At 41.3% G+C, this 20,948-nt stretch overlaps 1 protein-coding gene across 12 annotated transcripts in view; it reads left to right on the forward strand.

Annotated features, from left to right (window-relative positions):
• EPS8 (EGFR pathway substrate 8, signaling adaptor) overlaps positions 1 to 20,948 on the forward strand; it is a 219,117-nt gene that overhangs the window by 151,183 nt on the left and 46,986 nt on the right. For all 12 annotated transcript variants that reach the window (XM_073319206.2, XM_073319138.2, XM_073319198.2 and 9 more), the window contains 9 exons: positions 479 to 640; positions 842 to 991; positions 4,824 to 4,906; positions 7,849 to 7,985; positions 11,243 to 11,316; positions 12,241 to 12,367; positions 12,717 to 12,805; positions 14,819 to 14,893; positions 19,459 to 19,607. In XM_073319206.2, the coding sequence (XP_073175307.1) occupies positions 515 to 640; positions 842 to 991; positions 4,824 to 4,906; positions 7,849 to 7,985; positions 11,243 to 11,316; positions 12,241 to 12,367; positions 12,717 to 12,805; positions 14,819 to 14,893; positions 19,459 to 19,607 (1,010 nt within the window). In that variant the 5' untranslated portion in view covers positions 479 to 514. The remainder of the gene's footprint in view (positions 1 to 478; positions 641 to 841; positions 992 to 4,823; positions 4,907 to 7,848; positions 7,986 to 11,242; positions 11,317 to 12,240; positions 12,368 to 12,716; positions 12,806 to 14,818; positions 14,894 to 19,458; positions 19,608 to 20,948) is intronic.

Raw genomic sequence — 20,948 nt, forward strand, 5'->3', positions numbered from 1 at the left:
CTAGTATGCTAACTGTCAGCTTTAACAGAAATATGAGGACCTCCCAGGTCAGGGTTGAGGCAAATTAACAGAGTCTAGGTCAGCTTTCTGTAGCCTGTGTTTCGCTTTCCAGAGGTGCCAGGCTGCTACTTGTCATGCATGGTAAATTCATGTTTCGAGAGGTTTTTTTTTTTTTTTTTTTTTAAATCCTGATTGTGATGCCTGATAAATGTCAAAATATCCAAGGTAGCTTAACTACTCACACAATGATAGAGGATGATAAATTGTAGGTTATAGTCGTCAGTTGATTTTATTTAAGTGACAGTATGGAATAAAAAATCCTAGCTTATCAATGGAATGTGTCATGAATAAAGGCACTCTTTTTTTAAATGCATGGCTTGTCATCCTGTTTCACTATAGTGTAACTAGTGCCGATATTTGATTTTGGAAAATGACTTTTAATGTGTGTGCATCTTTTTACGCATGTATCGATCATCAGCACTTGACCACTTTTGTTTTGGACCGGAAAGAGGCTATGATAACAGTAGATGATGGAATAAGAAAGCTGAAGTTGCTGGATGCCAAGGGCAAAGTGTGGACTCAAGATATGATTCTTCAAGTGGATGACAAAGCTGTCAGTCTGGTGGACTTAGAATCAAAGGTAGGTCTCTGTAAATGGCATTCTCATTTTCAGGAAGGAAGAAGGGAATCAGCAGCAAAAAAGAATGTCTGAAGGTTTTTTTATATTATTTTAATTATGGCTTTATTATTTTCATTGTTTGGATGAAACTGCAGCAGCATTTCAGAGATCAAGACTGAATTTTTGGTAACCAGACATGTAAGATTTTTTTTCCCCCTGCAGAATGAACTGGAGAATTTTCCTTTGAGCACAGTTCAACATTGCCAAGCTGTGATGAACACGTGCAATTATGATTCTATTCTTGCACTAGTTTGCAAAGAACCAGCCCAAAACAAGCCAGATCTTCATCTTTTCCAATGTGATGAGGTTAAGGTAAGGCAATAATAGGGACCCATTGCAGATCGCTTGAATTTTGTAATTTTGTGAATTGACAGTAAGGGGGAAAATCAATGATATCACCTCACAAAATGTACTTTGTTCATTTCTTCTGTCATTTGTACTTCAACATTAATATATTGACGATACTAAGTTTTCTTAGTATGATAATAAAAATACTATAGTATATTCATTAAGGGTAATGATATCTCAGATATTTGAAACCTTAGTAGAATGCACACCCATATAAATCTTTCCTAGAGAGAGTATTTTGGGAGGGTAAGGTTCAAGGCTTAGCTATTAAATTAGGCTCGTAGATCACTGAGGTTTGTGTGTATATGTTAGTAATATTCACTGATACAGTCTCTTAAGAAGATGGTGTAAAATAGCTCAAGAGAGATAATTACAAATTCATAGAAGCTGATGAGAAATATCTGTTCTTACTGCTTTTTTCCTTTCCATCTATTCCTTTCTTGTTGAGCAGTTAAATCTGACTAATAGACTAATACAGACTAATATTGGTTTGTGCTCTATTAGAAAACTAGAGCAGGAGAGGGGGGAATATTACTAGGTAAAATCCTCAAAACCAAGAGAAAGAGAGATCTTGTTTGCAGCTTCCAGTTAAGATAAGCCAGCAATATTTTAGAGTAAATAAAATTGTTAAAAGTACTTTATTTCTGGGATTGTACACCTCAATTTTGGCATGTGCGGTAATATAATTTGTACTGCTTCTTCAAATTCTAATAGGTAATTTCATGGAACTTCTAAATTTTCTTTCATAGTAGTTATAGTCACCCTATTGTATCCTTATTTTTTTAATAACAGTAATCACATGGTAGGGTTTCTTCAAATAAACATTTGTGAAGATGACTGGGTTAATTGTGTGGCTGGTGGCATGCTGACAGATCTACTTCTGTTGGTTTTTGCTGCATCTCCACTAGGGGGACTCTGCCAGCATAGCCAGGCAAAGGCTCTGTAGTGCAGACAAACTCTGAGATTATATACATTTGGTTTTCAGTTAGTGGCAAAGTTCATACTGAAGGAAGTTCCGTGCCCATCTCATTTTTTCCCTAACCTTTTTATTGCAATGCCTATGGGTGTGTCTACACTGCAGTGTAAGCCCAGGGTTCAAACTCAGGGTCAAGCCTAACTCCCCTTTCACCTACACACAGCACGATAACCCAGGGCTCGTATCCAGGGTCATAGAATCATAGAATATCAGGGTTGGAAGGGACCCCAGAAGGTCATCTAGTCCAACCCCCTGCTCAAAGCAGGACCAATTCCCAGTTAAATCATCCCAGCCAGGGCTTTGTCAAGCCTGACCTTAAAAACCTCTAAGGAAGGAGATTCTACCACCTCCCTAGGTAACGCATTCCAGTGTTTCACCACCCTCTTAGTGAAAAAGTTTTTCCTAATATCCAATCTAAACCTCCCCCACTGCAACTTGAGACCATTACTCCTCGTTCTGTCATCTGCTACCATTGAGAACAGTCTAGAGCCATCCTCTTTGGAACCCCCTTTCAGGTAGTTGAAAGCAGCTATCAAATCCCCCCTCATTCTTCTCTTCTGCAGGCTAAACAATCCCAGCTCCCTCAGCCTCTCCTCATAACTCATGTGTTCCAGTCCCCTAATCATTTTTGTTGCCCTTCGCTGGACTCTCTCCAATTTATCCACATCCTTCTTGAAGTGTGGGGCCCAAAACTGGACACAGTACTCCAGATGAGGCCTCACCAATGTCGAATAGAGGGGAACGATCACGTCCCTCGATCTGCTCGCTATGCCCCTACTTATACATCCCAAAATGCCATTGGCCTTCTTGGCAACAAGGGCACACTGCTGACTCATATCCAGCTTCTCGTCCACTGTCACCCCTAGGTCCTTTTCCGCAGAACTGCTGCCTAGCCATTCGGTCCCTAGTCTGTAGCTGTGCATTGGGTTCTTCCGTCCTAAGTGCAGGACCCTGCACTTATCCTTATTGAACCTCATCAGATTCCTTTTGGCCCAATCTTCCAATTGGTCTAGGTCCTTCTGTATCCTATCCCTCCCCTCCAGCGTATCTACCACTCCTCCCAGTTTAGTATCATCTGCAAATTTGCTGAGAGTGCAATCCACACCATCCTCCAGATCATTTATGAAGATATTGAATAAAACCGGCCCCAGGACCGACCCTTGGGGCACTCCACTTGATACCGGCTGCCAACTAGACATGGAGCCATTGATCACTACCCGTTGAGCCCGACAATCTAGCCAGCTTTCTACCCACCTTATAGTGCATTCATCCAGCCCATACTTCCTTAACTTGGTGACAAGAATACTATGGGAGACCGTGTCAAAAGCTTTGCTAAAGTCAAGAAACAATACATCCACTGCTTTCCCTTCATCCACAGAACCAGTAATCTCATCATAAAAGGTGATTAGATTAGTCAGGCATGACCTTCCCTTGGTGAATCCATGCTGGCTGTTCCTGATCACTTTCCTCTCATGCAAGTGCTTCAGGATTGATTCTTTGAGGACCTGCTCCATGATTTTTCCAGGAACTGAGGTGAGGCTGACTGGCCTGTAGTTCCCAGGATCTTCCTTCTTCCCTTTTTTAAAGATTGGCACTACATTAGCCTTTTTCCAGTCATCCGGGACTTCCCCGGTTCGCCACGAGTTTTCAAAGATAATGGCCAGTGGCTCTGCAATCACAGCCGCCAATTCCTTCAGCACTCTCGGTCCCAGGATCCTGTTAGGGTGGTGGGTCCCCCACTGGACTTATACTTGGGGAGTTTGCAAAAAGTATTTGACAATCCTGTGGGCCAACTTTCTTTGTCCTTTGGACAACCAAGTTCAGTGGACAGTCAAGTTTTCACATGCTACACTACGGACAAGGGGCTAGAGTGGCCACATTTTGGATGGGTACTAGGAATTCTGGGATATGGGTGGTTGGACTCAGGCCCACAGAAGTCAGTGTAGATGCTGGAGCTTCCCCAGGTTGGGACCCCGGGTTCAACCATTCCTTTTCTTCTCTTTAGTGCTGTTGCTATTTGTTGATTGATGTGCAATGCCTTTCACTAACATGCTTGAGAAAACTTAACATAATACTATCAGAGTAGCAGCCGTGTTAGTCTGTATCCGCAAAAAGAAAAGGAGGACTTCTGGCACCTTAGAGACTAATCAATTTATTTGAGCATAAGCTTTCGTGAGCTACAGCTTGCATCCGATGAAGTGAGCTGTAGCTCATGAAAGCTTATGCTCAAATAAATTGGTTAGTCTCTAAGGTACCACAAGTCCTCCTTTTCTTTTTGCATAATACTATAGTCATCTAGGAAAGAAGAATTCATTTGCTCTGGCAATAATTGTTGACTTGAAATAATTACAACTGTTCAGACGCATTTCAGCTTAAATGAGACATACATCAGAAAGCCAAGTTGGGTGAGGTAATATCTTTTATTAGACCCACTTCTGTTGGTGAAAGAGAACAAGCTTCTGAACTGCAGAGTCCTTCAGCTCTATCCTTTCACCAGCAGAAGTTGCTGCAATAGAAGATATTACCTCACCCACCATGTCTCCCTAATATCCTAGGACCAACATGGCTCCAACAACATTGCAAACATACGCACTAGAGCACAGTTTGGTATCTGAACACTGATATCTGTATCCGCATCCAGACAATAGTGTGTGTGTGTCTTTCTAACTGTATTGAAAATAGAGTTGAAAGAAAATTCTTTAGATACCTATGTTCCTGGACCTAAAAACAAACAAGTGGATATTTTTAATCCTATCTATTTAGCCTAGTTAACAACTCAAGTGTTTGACAGCCAGGTAACATCTGTTTCTGTCCCTGCAGGCTAGCTTTATTCATGAAGATATTGAAAGTGCAATCAGCGACAGCAAAGCAGGGAAACAAAAGAAGAGGCTTGACACGCTCAGGTAAAAAACTTCCAGGTAGTATCAGGAACAGTCTAGTAGAAAGTAATTTAAAATCACCCTTTCTTTTTCTCCCCCATTCTCCTCTTTCCAACTCTACTATTCTTTACTATTTTGTGGTAATCTTCTGCATAGTATACACCCACAATCAGGGACAACAGCTTGATTTATTTCTCTCTCTCACTGTCTAAATTTACAGCTTCTGTTCTTAACTCTCTCCTACTCCAATGGTATACATAACTGTGTTCAGTTGGGAGAATGCGGCCACTTCCTCTAGCGGGTGAGAACAGCTTTTATGTGTTAAGGATGGGGGAGTGGAGTGCATTGAATTCAGAGACAATTAATGTCTGATGTTCCTAAAACTTCATGCTTCAAGTGGTCACCTTCAGGGGTCAGGACAGGTTTTTTCCCCCACCTCCAAATGTATTCTGGGTTTTCTTTGGTTCTTCGGTTGGTTGTTTCTTTTCTCTGAATCCTCAGAGATGGCCACAGCTGGAGATGGCACCCTGGATGCGGTGGGTTGGTGCTGTGAGGAGGTACCAAGCATAGTCTCTTTCAGGTGCTTTCCTGGCTGATTCTTGCTCACACACTCAAGGGTCGAACTAATTGCCATATATGGGGCCAGGAGGGAGTTTTCCCCCCAGGTCAGATTGGCAGCGGCCTTGAGGGCGTGATGGAGGGTGAGGTACACCTTCTTCTGCAGGATGGTATGCAGGTTGCTTGCCAGGATCATGTGGGTGAATCTCACTTAATCTGTTTCCTGGCATTATGGGGGCCTCAGGCACTGGTGCACTTCTGTCCCTCCCATTCTCTCCCTGTGGCACATAATAGTCTAGTCTCTGCTGAGCTGTAATACTTTGGTCTAATTCTGGGGGTTAGTTTTAGTGCGCAGGTGCTATGTGCTGGTGGTGGCCTGTAATATACAGGAGGTCAGACTACATGCTTTGCTGGCCTTAAACTCTCTGATTAATACAGAAGTGAGGTATCGTGGGGTTTCAGAAATAAAGGAGGAGATTTTCAAAGGCATGTATGAGAGTTAATGGGAGTTTGGCACCTACTTGCCCTTTTTGCCTTTGAAAATCTTTCCCAGTAATGCTTAGCTTATATAAAATTTTTCATCTGTAGCTCTCAAAACACCATACAAAGATAATTATGTATTAATTTCACATTGTACAGGTGGGGAAAATGGAGACAAGTTAATGATCTGGTAAAGGGAGTAAGCAGCATGTGTTCATGGAGTTCACATATAGTAACACAGGCTTCAATCTTTCAAACACTCACGCACATGCTTAATTTTACTCATGGGCTTAAAGTTAAATGGCTGCATTTGTGTGTGGAAGACCATGGCTTAAATTAGGAGCAGTTTCCAACAGGTATGAGGACAAGGTAGTAATACCAAAAGGACCTGGAAGCATTAGAAACAATGCAGAAAATTAAAATAGCGAGATTTAGTTTGGGAAAGTGCAAGTCAATGCATCTCGGAAAAATTATCTGAAATGCAATGTTGTGTGGTAGAACCCAGGAAGCGGTAATGCTATAAAGGCTGCAAAGGCCGACAGTGTATGGCAGATTAGAGTTCGCCATGCATTATGGCGTCATGTGCAGGCATGAAGTCACAGAGAAAGAAGATAATAGTCCCTCCGTATATGCCACAATCATGACTACTCTGGAAATACTGCATTCAGGCCTGGTCTATATTTAAAACATATGCCACCACAACTATGTTGGCTAGAAAAAAATCACACCCCTTAGCCAACATACTTGTGCTGGCAGAGCCCCCAGTGTAGGCATCACTATAAGGTAGAAGAGTGCTTCTGTCAGTGTAGCTGATGTTGTTTGGGGAAGCGGTGGTGATATGCAGGCAGAAAACCTCCTTCTGTTGGCCTACGCTGCAGCAGCCGCACTAGGGGGCTATCCCAGTGTAGCCATGCCAGAGCAGTGTAGACATAGCCTCAGTCTGGATGCCAAATTATCCCAAAGATATTGAGAAATTGGAGGAAGTATGGAGAACAACAAAAAGAATGACTGGAGGTACTAACTTTGGAGGGAAGATTTAATGTGTAATTATTAATCTAGAGACTAATAAAACGGGACACATTTACCAATATTTGAAGGGTGTGAATAGGAGGAATGATATAGAATTCAGGGGGGGGGAGAAATAGGGTTAATATGGTGGGGGCAGAGGAGAAACCTGTTTGACAATAAGCTCTCTCAGGCTGCTGAATAGCATGCCAAGGAAAATGACGGAAAGCCCTATTGCTTGTGGTATTTAAAACTGTACAGGATAAAATGCTAGAAAACGTACTGTAGGGGACAATCCTGCATTTGTAGTGAGCAGAGTCAGACTAAATGTTGATGGGGTTCCCTCCCCCCCCTCCAAATTCAGTCATTAAGTTTAATTAGTTCAGCTTTAAGAAATAGGTGGTTGACAGCCCCTTTTAGGAAATCAACGGCTTGATAATGAATTTGTGGTGCTCCCTCTTGTCAGCTCACTTCTAATGAAGACTCCAGGCTACCCCACTCTACATGTGGTGGCCTGACTCCTAATATGTCCCAGTCACTAAATTCATCTCTGCTATCTAATTATATAGCCTGGTTGAACATTCTTTTGTAGAAAGGATTTAATGGATAATTATACTCTGTCAGGCTTTTTCATATGACCAAAGCATAGTTTTCTTGGTATCCTTGTGCATGTTTCTCATATGTACTGAGTTAGCAATGCTTAATATTCATAGAAAGAGTTTATCACAGAGCAGTCTTTCAGGTATGCTCAATTTACTTACAAATGACAGACCTGAGTACTGCTAACTTTTTAAGTCTGACAAAGAGTGACATGTCACGTATCTGAGATTTCCCTGTACGCCCACTTGCCTTTTCCAATGGCACATTAGAAGGGAGAGAATTTTTTCCCCAAGCTTCATCTCTGGTTTGTTATATTTCTTTAGGATGATTTCCAAAGCTGACAGCTCTATTCCTCCACCTCCGAAAGCGCCCGCTCCTGTTCCCCCAGGTACTGTCACACAGGTGGATGTCAGAAGCCGAGTGGCAGCCTGGTCTGCTTGGGCAGCTGAACAAGGAGACTGTGAGTATTGCTGGGAATTGACGGAGTTGATAATTGACTGACTGGCAATGTTTTGGGCAGTATGTTTGCATGTTGCCAACAAATAAAAAGAATAATTACAAACAGAAGCTCCATGAAGATTATGGTAACTGGGGCTAAAAATAGAAAAGACCAATTGAATCATCTGCTCCATTCCCAATGGGGCAGATCAGGGCTATTCTCTATTGTATACCTTCTACTGTTTTGTTCACTCTAGTTTTAAATGCCCCAAGCTGCCACTTCCCTAGAGAGACAATTTGATGGTCTAGACAATTTGATGGCTGTTGGAGTCCGAGCTGTCTCATTCATCCCAATTTTTCCTTTTCTGAATTTGTGTCAAGTATCAGAGGGGTAGCCTTATTAGTCTGTATCCACGAAAACAACGAGGCGTCCGATGGCACCTTAAGGACTAAGGGCTTGTCTATGCTATTGCACGGGGTCGATCTAAGATACGTAACTTCAGCTACATGAATAGCATAGCTGAAGTCGACGTACTTAGATCTACTCACTGCGGTGTCTTCACTGCGGTAAGTCGACAGCTGACATTCTCCTGTCGACTCCGCTTGCGCTCCTCATTCTGGTGGAGTACCTGAGTCAACAGGAGAGTGCTCAGCGGTCGGTTTATCGCAGTCTATACTAGACGCGGTAAACGACACCCACCCCGGATCAATCCCTGCCCACCGATCCGGTGGGTAGTGTAGATAAGCTCTAACAGTCTTTAGTCTTTAAGGTGCCACTGGACTCCTCGGTTTTTTTTTTAATTTGTTTGTTTACTCCATTTCTGTGATATTGAAATACCCAGAATTGAGCATGATATTCTACGCTCTGTCCGTGAAAGTTAACTGAAGTCAGGCTGCTGCATGGCCCTGCTGATGTGCATAATACTTACTACACAGCATAGCTCCAGTAACTTCAGTGATGTTGTGCTCAGTAATAGGGAATTTGCAAGATCAAACCCTTGCGTGGTAAATTTCTCAGGGCAGCAACCTGGCTTGTTTTTTTTTTTATTTCTCAGCTAATCACTATCATAGAAAGCTGACTAAGGTGTTGGACTCCACTTCTCTTCATTTTTAAGCAAATGGTGTGGCTAAATTGGCTGGTCATCTTTACAAGTCTAAACAAAAGTGTGTAACAGGACTGTAGAAAAATGAAAAATATGGATGATTCATATCTTCTGTGCAGGGCTTCAGATTTTTGACTGTAATGGAAAAACCTGCTTTCTCTCAGAAAAAAATTGAAACTATTGCTAATTTGGAAATAATGCAACTACTTTCAGTAGAATAGAATATGTTTAAAGAATAATTTTGGGTACATTGAGTTTTTGGCGTTTTTACTTTTAATGGTTTCTTATTAAAATAAAAAAAGCAAAAGAATCCATTATTCATGAAGGTTTTTATCCCATTTTCTGTTTGTTGAATGAAAGTATTCGTTAACAGAGTGTACAACTGTGCAGCACAAAGCACTTTAAAATGTCCACAGAAGGCAATAATGGTCAGAACATTTTTACATACCACCACACAGCATTATGTGCTACATCAAGCAAAGGCTAATTTGTTCTTTTGTTTGAATTTCTCTTCGTTTAAAAGTGTTTGTGGTGGTGGTTTTTGTAAAGTGGACTCTTACTGAATTGTGTTCCTGATAATTATATAATTTTTTTCTATTTGTGCGGATATTTTCTAAATCGTCGTAACTGAAACCTCCCACAGTTAAGTAGATTCAAGTGCCGTAGCCTTTAATAAAACTTATTTTTAAAAATGCAAACTTAGAATGGTTCCCTGTAACATTAAGATTTGCTGTTTTCAAAGAAGAATCACTAATTGAGTCTGCCCTTCCATACTTGTGCACTACTATCTTATCACTTCATTTCCCTCCTCTCAGCCAGCCTCTTTTGCCTGATTTGTCGGTTTCACACAACTGTCCCCATGCCTTTTTCCATTTTGCCCTTTTCATATGGAATGCCCTCCTTGAATTGATGCTTGAGATCACATCCCTTATCCCCATCCTCCTCCTCCTCAAGACCTACTTCTGCTGCGATTGTTATCCAAAAACAGTGAATTAAGGGTGACTAAATGAGGATAATCAACACTTTATCCACTTATAATTAGTCAGTTGTATATCTTGTCTGCAATCCTCCACTTTGTCATTTGACTTAGGTCCCAATTCTACACACATGAGTAACCTAATTTGTGAAGGTATTCAGTTGACTTCAGTGGTCCTACTCAGATGCGTAAAGCTAAGCACGTGTTTAATTGTTTGCGGGATCAGGCCTTGAGATGGTAAATTCCTCAGGGCAGAGGCTGAGTTGGATACATTATATGTTTGTACAATGCCTACTACAATGGGGCTTTGTTCTGAACTGGCCCCTTGAGATGCTAATGCAATATAAATTAATAATAATTATGAGCCTTTGAGCTGATTATCTCTCACTCAATTGCAACTTGAGCCTGTTTTATTCTGTTTAAAAGCAATATTTTGAGGCGTTTCCCCCTGTGTTCAGTAAAAACAAAATTAAAGCCCCAGCTATTACAGTGGTGGACACTTAAGAAATGGGAACAAAATATTGACACTGGATTTAAAAAAAAAAAAAATAAAGCCCAAAGAAACAAACATACACCTTAAACAGGTCACGGGTTTTTTTGCATTTTCTACAAATACAAGATAAATCTGCCCACAGAGATTCTTCATCTCTCCGTGCCATTTTTGAATTGTAAAGTTTTTTTGTTTTTTTTAAGACATAAGTTCGAGTGCAGTACAGTGGTTTCAGGTAGATCATGTTTTAAATCAGGTATTAAAATGCTTCTTCAAGGGAAACATTAGCATACTTCTCATTTGTCCCTCATTTTTATGAATATCACTTGTCTTAATTGCAAAGTTAACTATGCTCCATGCAAATTTGATGTCCCCTCCCTTTTTAGCGTTGCAGATGATTTACATAAAAAGAAGGATTCATGAAATCAAGTTGTAGAAAGAGTTATTTTACACCAAAGGAAGGAATCTCACAGCATTTTAAGTTGCTTGCATAATTTCCCCCTTCCCCCCTTTGTTGTGGGGTTTTTATTGCACATGGTGTGTTCTACATTTGGGCGCCAGCAGGTTGAGAGGTATAAACATTGTAGTCTTTCTTGCACTCCTGGCTTAATGATTCCATATGTAAGATTAGTGTATATGTGGAGTTTTGGCTCTTAGATTCTGATATCCTTTACTGTGTACGTTTCATCTCTCCTCCCCGCCCCCTGAAGTTGAAAAACCCAGACAGTTCCATGAGCACGAAGAAACAGCTGAGATGATGGCAGCCAGGATTGACAGAGATGTTGTAAGTTAAGATATACGTGTGTGTGCAGTGTGGTGTTCAGTATTCTTGAAATGTTGGAAGGTTGCTTCAAGAACAGGAAGAGTCTTTTTCACAGGCAAAACACAGTTCTAGGTGAGAGTTTGCCAGTCGTGCGAAACTGTGTGATGGACTTATAAAGGGCTCAAAAAAAGATGGAAATAAGACCATCAAGATCAGATTCAATTCTGTCCTGTGGAGAACTTGAGCTATAGGTCTGAGATGTGAGTGCACTAAGACCTTGATTCAGGATAGCACTTCGGCATGTGCTTAAATCCCTTTTAAATCAATGTACCGTAAACACATGCTTAAAGTTAAGTATACTGACGTGTTATTCTCTGAATAAGGATGGACCTAAGCAAGTGCTTGAGCTTTCCTGAACTGGGGCACATACTTTCCCCCACTTGGTCCCTTCTCCTCCTGTGATACTCTTATGCATTGAAAAGAATTTTTTGCATTCATGGAAGAATGTCACATCTACTGGAAAGTGCAACCCTGCATTTCAGCAAGTAATCGTTTTAATACTTTGTTTTACCAGAGCATATGAAATTACAGCTATTAGAAAATGGCATCACAGGGAAAATTATGTTTTAACAAAATTTCCGCATTTGCTGCGTGGGAGAAACATAGTGTGCGACTCAAAGCTAATTAAATTTAAAATTTAATAGTCTCAATACTTACTTTTGAAAGCTTTTAATGATCACAACTATTGAAAATAGAGCAAAATGTGAGCTTGAGAAATTTGTAAATGTCAGACATATGATGAATCTGCATAGGCAGTGCTTCCTGGAGTTAATGATGAACATAGGAGACTGCTGCTAGGATGCTGTAAATTACAACAAAGTGATTAAATGACTAGCTGTGCCACAGATTAGCCAGAGACATTAATGTTGTTCATCTCTTCTGCAGCAAATTCTGAACCATATTTTGGATGACATTGAATATTTTGTTACCAAACTTCAAAAAGCCGCTGAAGCATTTGCTGAACTTTCAAAGAGAAAGAAAACCAAGAAGAATAAAAAGAAAGGACCTGGGGGTAAGAGTTGTTTTCCCTCCCAGCCCCCAGGTCTTTTTATTGCCTTGTTCTTTAAAAGTCATTCATGTAGCTAGTGAATGTGGTTTTGTTTTTCTTATTGCATTGCTTTGTGTTTTTGTTGTTGTTCATTCACTTTAATTGGACAAGTCACTTTGTTTTCTTTGGAATAGGTCTGGACATACACTGAGATCTAAAAAAATTGGGTTCTAGTCGGTGCGAGCAAGTCCTGTTGCCATCCTTCTCTGGAAGTCGATGGGAGAAAAGGCAGCAGAGCTGAGCCTATGTTAGCAAATATACATGTCCTGAATTCCATAACATCTCTATATATTTTTTTCATTTTGTTCTCTAGAGGGAGTTCTCACTCTTCGTGCAAAGCCACCACCTCCAGATGAATTTGTTGACTGTTTTCAAAAATTCAAGCATGGCTTTAACCTTCTGGTAAGTAGCTGCCAGCAGCTGAGGCTCCACGGGGCAGGCAGGGGCGACTTTTCCTAGCTTGTTTGAAGTCAGATATAGCATACTCTTTCCCTGCTGCTACAAATTGGCTCTGAGTGCACCTTGATGTGTCACTTTCACCCACGCGTTTTTAGATATTGCCAACCACCTCCTGTGCTAGAAATGTTTTTGAAGTTTATGATTGTGCAGGTGGAAGTGTGAGAGAAAGGTAGATTTGCCTTTTTATTTTCAAATCCGGTTTCTCTGGTTGCTCCAGTTACTAACAAGTTGTTGTGTTTATTGCACCTCTGCTTCCCCAGAGGCATCTCTTGGGAATAGACCCCAGACAGCTCTCTCCTTCCCCTGGAATGGTGACCACGCTGTCATGCTTTCCCCTGGGCTCTCTACAAGGTCTTCTCCGCAGTAGACAATTTTGGCCTACCAACTCCCTAGCACATCTGCAACCCAGCACACATACATGCACGTGGTTGCTAGTGATTGCACACGGATGTTCTTGTCACTATTGGGAATGCCTCATTTTGAGTGAGACTCGTCCTACATGTCACTCTCAGCTGTTGCAGCGCCCTTAGGGGCAGCAAGCCTCAGATTGCACCTTCAGCAGAGTTTAGTCCTTCTAGTGTAATCCCACATTGCTTCAGCCCATCATCCAGTAACGGCCAAGCTGCCTTACTGTAGACCTGAGAGATGGTGCTTGATTGATTTTGTCTTCAAAATCCCTATTCAGGCCAGGGCTAAAAGCAGTGGCTTTTTGACTGGTTTCATTTCTGCTCAGGGCTGCAGTCCCAATCTCCAACCCCCACCCAGAGCAGCAGAGACTTTACAGCGGTGCCATATGAATGGTGAAGTGGTAACAATAATAATAATAAAGTTTCACCCTTTTACATTGAAAATATTAACTGGTTTCTAGAGAGGTTTGTTAGGAAAATGTACAGCTCACTCTTGTATGCTCGCCAGCCTCCACAGCTGTGCTCTTTATTTAGCTTTTCAGTTACGCTTGTCAGATTCTCTATGCTCATTACTACCGTTAAATATACTAAAAAACATGGGTCAAATAGGCCATTAAAGAGAGACCTCTCTTATAAACCTCACTAGCCACAGAGTGCTCCATCCCGTGGTCATCTCTTGCCCTAAACATCACCAGCCATTGGCATCCAGTGCTGCCAACTCAGGTACCCACTTTTGGCATCTTCTCCTCAACATGCCCCAGAGCATCACTGGGAAAACTTAATTTCCTCTGTGCCTCCCTTCAGCTATTGGCTTTTTGCTTCAGTGGTTGTGACAGCAGTGCCACTGAGAGAACTTGTCATCGTCCTCCTCCTCCTCCAATAACTGAGCCTAATCAGCTTTCTTCTATTTCTCCTTGGGGAAATGAAATCCCACTGAAGGGGGGGATGTGCTCCAGGAGGCATTTGTAAGGGTTGAGAAGGCTACAGAGAAACTACCCCTACGTTACATGCTCTGCAACCACAGTTGTTGAACTTGAAGCAGGAATTAATTCAGGGAAGTTCTATGGCTTGTGTTATGCAGGAGGTCAGACTAGATGATCGCAGGGGTCCCTTCTGGCCTCAAAATCTATGAACCACTGACACTTTGATGTCACCCCCATCTCCATGCCCCTGGGTCTGAGGACACCAGGCTGAACACAGTAACGAGGCCTTGGTTGAAGCCGTTGTAACCTTTTCTTCTCCTGACCCCCACGTTCAGCAGCTCTTCCCCAAGGACACCATAAAGTCCTCTGCACCAGCATCTTTGGTCAACTGTAAGATGTACTGTGCCAATCAGCTCTATAGTTTATGGGATGCTTCTTCCCAAAGGATAAGTGACCCATATTTTTGTTCAACCTTTGACATTCTATATATAAATTCAGAAGTAAATATGACCTGTACTTTAATTCCATAACTAAGGTTCTTTCTTTTAAAGGATGATTCTACTGCATACTATTCAATCATCATAGAAGTTACCAATTTGTTTTGTCTCTTTTTTCCCCCCCTTCAGGCTAAATTAAAGTCCCACATCCAGAACCCTAGTGCACCCGAATTGGTTCATTTTCTGTTTACACCATTAAATATGGTAAGATTTGATCTTCAGTGTGTCTTCAGACCTGCTTTGTTTAAATGCTCTAGAACCTTTTAAAATATGAGGCTAAAAATGTATTGTTAATGATGACCAGTTATGGGAAAAAATCACTTATTTATTTTAGAACTAGAACATATCTAGAAAATCAGGATGCTAATTTTGTTTATATCCATTTCCATCATTTAAATAAATTCAGTTTGCTAAATTGTCCTTTTTCTAAAGTGTGTGTGTGTGTGTTGTGTGTGTGTGTATACACATATGTATTTACATTTTTCCCTTACTGATTTTTTTCTTAACATTAAAAAAGAAACTCAAAACTAATACCTCATATTTACACAAAGTGGAAGGAGAATTAAATACATATGCACCAGAATGAGGAATAAACAGCATTTGCAGGAGAGTTAAATGCTTTTTGATCATGGCAATACAAAGGTACACATCATGTTGTATCTAAAACCCAGGAAGCTAAATAGTATTAGAAGAATAATTGTCAAAAGTGGGTTCAAATTTAAGATGGTAGATGAAGACCATAGTGATAAAACTGTCCAGCCCCAATAGCTTGTCAAGCATCTTGTATCCAGATTACTGTGGTTGCTCAATGCAATGTTAGCTCTTCAATGGTCTTTTTATAAGGATAAAATGTTTATTAGCAGTAGCACAACTGTCTTGTACTCAAATAAACATTCCGTAGTGTTGAAGTGTTTAGTCTACATATTCAGTGGAATGTCCCTTTCTTGTGGTCCATATGTCTCCAAACTCTGGGCTTTATAAAGAAGATTATGGGCTAATTAGTTGAGTTTTACTTCCTATGCACACACATCACGCAAAAAAACTATGTGAAAAGAATATTATTAAGGTTGCAACGAAAATCACTTGAAAATTAGGAAATGCCAGAATTAAATTTGCTTATGGAACCTAAAATCAGCTCCCTTTTGCATATGTGTTCTGACACTGCCTTTAATCCCGTACTATTTTTTCCACAGGACCCCTGCCTTATTCATTGCACAGAATGAATGGACCACACTTAGTAAGGGGGTATTGAATATATTTTTTTCCCCTCGTTGTTCAGTGTGTGGTCCCAGGCCTTATTTACTGCACACGATTCAAACCCTGCTTGGAAGTCAGTCTTATTAATTTCCTCCTGGGCTTTTCTATGGTACTCGTCAGTACAGTATCTGAGTACTTCACAAACGTTAATGAAGTTATTTTCACAACTCCCCAGCAAAATGAGGTGGCATTTTATAGATGGAGAGCTGAGACACAGAGAAGTTAAGGTCAAAGCATCCACTAATTTTAGGTGTTCAATTTGAGATACCTCGGATCTGTTTTTTCAGATTACTTAACAGCAGTTCATTTGTTCAAAGTATAGCTCCCGTTCACTTCAGTTACAGCTGTGAGTGTTCAGCATCTCTGTAAATCAGACCCCAGGGTCTCAAGTCAGGCACCCAGAAAATGGGGAATGCACAATGAGTGATCCCTGTGAAAAGTTAGGTTTAAGTGATATCACATGAGAATTTTGTGGCAGAGATACTACTCTGGACAACTGGAGTCTATTCAACTGCTTGAACCATGAGACTGTCATTTCTGTTCCTGCAGTCCCCTGTCTCGTTCAGCCTAAGTCCTATGCCTAATTTTTCATTTGTTGCCCCTCGTAATCATTTGCCTACTGGGCTCAGTGGCTCCTCCACTTTAAGGGAGTGGCCTTTAGTTTTGGGCAGGCCTAGGCCTGTCCATCCCAGTCACCTTCCAACTTCTACAACAAACGAGACAGGTCCTATAAACAACAGCCTCTTGAGCAACACAGCCCTGATTCAACCTAGAGCAGGTCCATCTTGTACACTGAGTGAGCTGGAGTCCTGGGGGAGGGGGGAGTACGTGATCATGCAATTAAGGATTGTATCATACTGCATGTGCACAAGGGGCTGAATTAAGGTGACACAGACAACCTTAGTTCTAGAATTTCCTAACTTTTGAGTGTTTGTTTTTGCAGTCTCAGTAACAGTCTTTTAACGTAATGTTTGTGTTTAATAGCCCAGGGTTTTAAAAAATCAAACCTCAAAAGCAGAAGTTCCATCATATTGACACCCACGTAGTTCATCAACAGAACTGGCACCTTTAAGGTCCACAGCTCAGACCTGTGTCACTTCAGCTAATGGAGTGACTGACACCATACTAGCTTGTCGTCTATGTGGACCAGCACTAGAGGGGGAGGAGACATGCACTTTCCCAGTGGGTTTCACAGATATTTGCTGACAGCAGAGAAATGGTGAGACTTGAGTTCTATTCCAGGGTCTGGAGATCTCTCTAGTGGCCACAGACCTTTCTGCCACTGTAAGCTTGTCCTCTCTAACTTGCACCCAACCCACTCTTTCCCTTGTCCCAGGCCCATTCTCTGGTTCTCATTCCCTAGTCCCAGTCTTCCTCCCTGGGTTCCTAATCCAATTTGTGTCTTCCCTCTCCCTGGCTCCTTGTCCCAGTCTCCCTGCCCAATCAGTCCAGCCTCCTCCCATCCTCCAACTTCTGATACAATCTATGTTGCCTCCCTGCCAACTGACTCCCAATCTCACCCCCTGTTGCCCTCTGTGGCTCCTAGTCCCAGTCTCCTTGTCCAAACAGTCATAGTCCCTCTGAACTCTGTCCTCTCTCCCCAACTCCCACTCCAGTCTTAGGAACAAGGAGCTTAGTAAGACTGTCTACTCCTTTCTCTTACCCCTGGTCTGGTTCCCTCTTCATTCAAATCAGATGGCTTCCTCCTCTATCCTGCCTGGTGTCAGCAGGGAAGTCATTGAGAGCACCAGAGAGAGGTAGGCTCAGGCTCCCTGCTCTTAGTTCTGGTGCCTTGTCTTGTCTTGTCTGGCTGGGAACAGCAATTATAAGGAAGCCCTTCAGATTCCCTGTAAACTCTGGACTAAAGCATGCTCATTCATGCTGTAGAGATGGTGCATGTGCAGTCTGGTCCACAGTAGGAGCTGAGATTGGATGGAGCATGGCTAATGCTCATGAAATCTTCGGAGAGTTTAGCTTGGAGAGTTTAGTTGCTAAATGAGAGATTTCAAAGGCTTATAAATTTGGCCAACCGTGGGTAGATTTTCATAGGAACAGCAAAAGGCCAGATGCAAAGACCACACACCTGGCTAAATTCCAAGTTCCTGCCGCAAAGCATGGGGGTGCTAGAGCATCTCAAAAAAATGTTTTCAACATGGGCAAAAAAAACGTTTCCCTACTCCCACTCCTGGAAACAGCTGAACCATTTTTTCTGAAAAGTTTCCCCCTTCGTCACAAAAAAAATCAAAACAACAAAACACCACATGAGCCTTGAAGCAGACACGTGGCATGGAAAATTTCAGTTCAAACACTTAAAGTCTGGTAAAGTTATAAACTACTGCAAACAGGGTCTTATAATGGGAAGTATTGAGTAACCTTAATAATAGGCAGTCCCCTTCCCCCTCTATAGTTTTTTGTTGGCTCTTTCTACACTGTCTTCTATGATGTTCCTGCTGCTTTTCATACCACTTTTTCTTCCCATTCCCTGTTTCTTCCCTGTGTTCCCCATTTATTCCTATCCTTGTTTACTCTTTGTTTTTCATCAAACATGCCCCAGTCCCCCATCAATCTTGTCCCTTATTTCCCCTTTTTTTCCCTTGGCTCTGGTGCTAGTTGCCTTGTAAACCTGATCATACTACTCAACTGCTTTGGATGATTCTGAACGGGTGGTTGGGCTCCCTCATGGAACGCCATGCATCATCTTTACATTGCTTCATGACAGAATTTTTACACAGATTCATTACACAGAAGTCTGAACTTTCCTTTACTCTATTGAATCTTTGACCTGTCCTGGACAAGATGGGCTGGAAGGACACTTCAGTCATCATTTTCAGCTTGTCTACACATAAAAGTTGTATTAGTTTAACTTAAATTTGTTTAAACAAACTAGTTCGACTTTTGTGTGAGATCTCTCATATATCTGTTTAAACCTAGCTTATAGAAATTTAGTTTGCATCTGTAAATTGACAGGCACAAGGTCTGATTTAACTGGGAATTGGTCCTGCTTTGAGCAGGGGGTTGGACTAGATGACCTTCTGGGGTCCCTTCCAACCCTGATATTCTATGATTCTATGATTCTATAAGGTCAACTGATATGAGCCAGTTTAAACAGATATAAGAGTGTCTGCACACAAAGTTGAACTGGTTTGACTAAAAGGTGTGGTTTTATACAGATTTTGAGTTTGAGTACACTGTGTGCATCAAAGGCATGTAAATTGCAGAGCGCTCCAACATAATCGCTCTTTAAATCCCCGTGGTGTGTAGTAAATGTCCATGGATGCACTTTGTTGTAGTCCTATTTGTCGAGACTACATCAGAGTGTTCTAGGTGTGCACAAAAGCCCTTAATTAAACAGGTATAACTTTGTGTGTACATCAGACTTTGGCAAAAGCCACCAATAGAGTGGGTAGCCTAGAATTCTTACTGCTTTAAATTTTACATGGTTTATTGTCAGAACTGATTCTCTGTTACTCCTCAATACAATAAATAGTTCTTTAAAAAAAATCTTGATTTAGGTGGTGCAGGCAACTGGAGGTCCAGAGCTCGCTAGTACGGTACTCAGCCCTCTCCTAACAAAGGATACCATAGATTTCTTGCGTTACACTATCGATAGTGAGGAAGGACAACTATGGATGTCATTGGGTGACACGTGGACCAAAGCCAGGTACGAAAATATCTTTACTGACTTTATAGATGATCTTTGAATATATATTTGGATTTATTAACATGGTCTATATCAGCCAAAGAAGCAAGTAGTCTAAATTTAGTAGTCTAAATTTTTGCTTGCTTTGAGCCTGATCCAGCTCCAATTAAAGTCAGTGGAAAGACTCCCGTTGATCTCAATGGGAGTTGGACTGGGCCCTTTAGGAATCTGAAGGGGCGTGTTGGAAGAATGAGGACAATTGCAAACATTGATTTTATTCTGTCTGTGATATTGGGAGGATGGGGCTTAATTGCATATTCTCTTGCCCACCTTCTCTTTGAACGGTCCTTTCCATTCTTTTCCCCCTTCTATCATCATTTGGTCATCAACCAGCTGGACTCAATTAACAATCTATTTCAGGGTAGTGCAGCATTTAGTAACAACAACAACAACTACAACAAAATTATATAAATAGAATTAAAAAGCAATTTCTACTTTGAACAGCCCACATATTATTAAAAGCAGAGACTTGCAATGGTTTTTAATGTCTCTGAAGCATCTTTATAGTCTGTAAGAAAAAGATTGAGTGAATGATTGAATCACACTGAAGATCTACCCTTAAGGGATCCTAAATAGTGAAATAATAGATTCAGCTGTGCTTATGGTTAGGGACTCATAAAAAATGTGACCTTTTCATGCATGTTGCTTGTGAACTGTAGAGTATATAAATATAACAAGTTTATCTAATTACTTTTATGGTCTTGGGCTTACATAAAAGACTTTTAAACAGAACTTCTAAAAAACCTGGGATGAATCAAGTATCTCTTAAACCTGTGGCCCCTTGAGAAGGTGGTGGTGGTGATCAATAAGTGTGTTAGGGCTTGCATCAGAAATGTGTCCATTCTTTTTGAATTTACTCATCCACCCACTCAGGGACCAGATCAAATGACTAATCATCAATCTACATAATTAATAAATACTGAATTTATTACTGCTGAAAACTGCTGCATTGACCGCTCTGGAATCTGAAAGCCAGAGTGGCTGATGAACATCCACAGAATAGAAAGAGCACAGGCTTTGGTAGTGCAAAGTTCATGATGGTACCTTGCTTTCTTGAAGTGGACTATCATTAGGGGCAAGAATCTCCAAGCCTATTCTTCCTTTGGCCCTTTTACTAAGACTGGTAATAGAGGTGCCAGCTGAATGGTGCTTTTTTGTTTTGTTTTGCTCCTAGTTTGCTAGGAACTGGACTGAGCATATCAAACTCATTTTGCCACCAAAGAGCAGCTTCCAGTCATTACTGACCTAGGTCCTGATCCAGCAAAGGCCATGTCGATCCATGCAGAGACCCATTGACTTCAC

This window comes from Lepidochelys kempii, chromosome 1, assembly GCF_965140285.1.
Source record: "Lepidochelys kempii isolate rLepKem1 chromosome 1, rLepKem1.hap1, whole genome shotgun sequence".
NCBI lineage: Eukaryota > Metazoa > Chordata > Testudines > Cheloniidae > Lepidochelys > Lepidochelys kempii.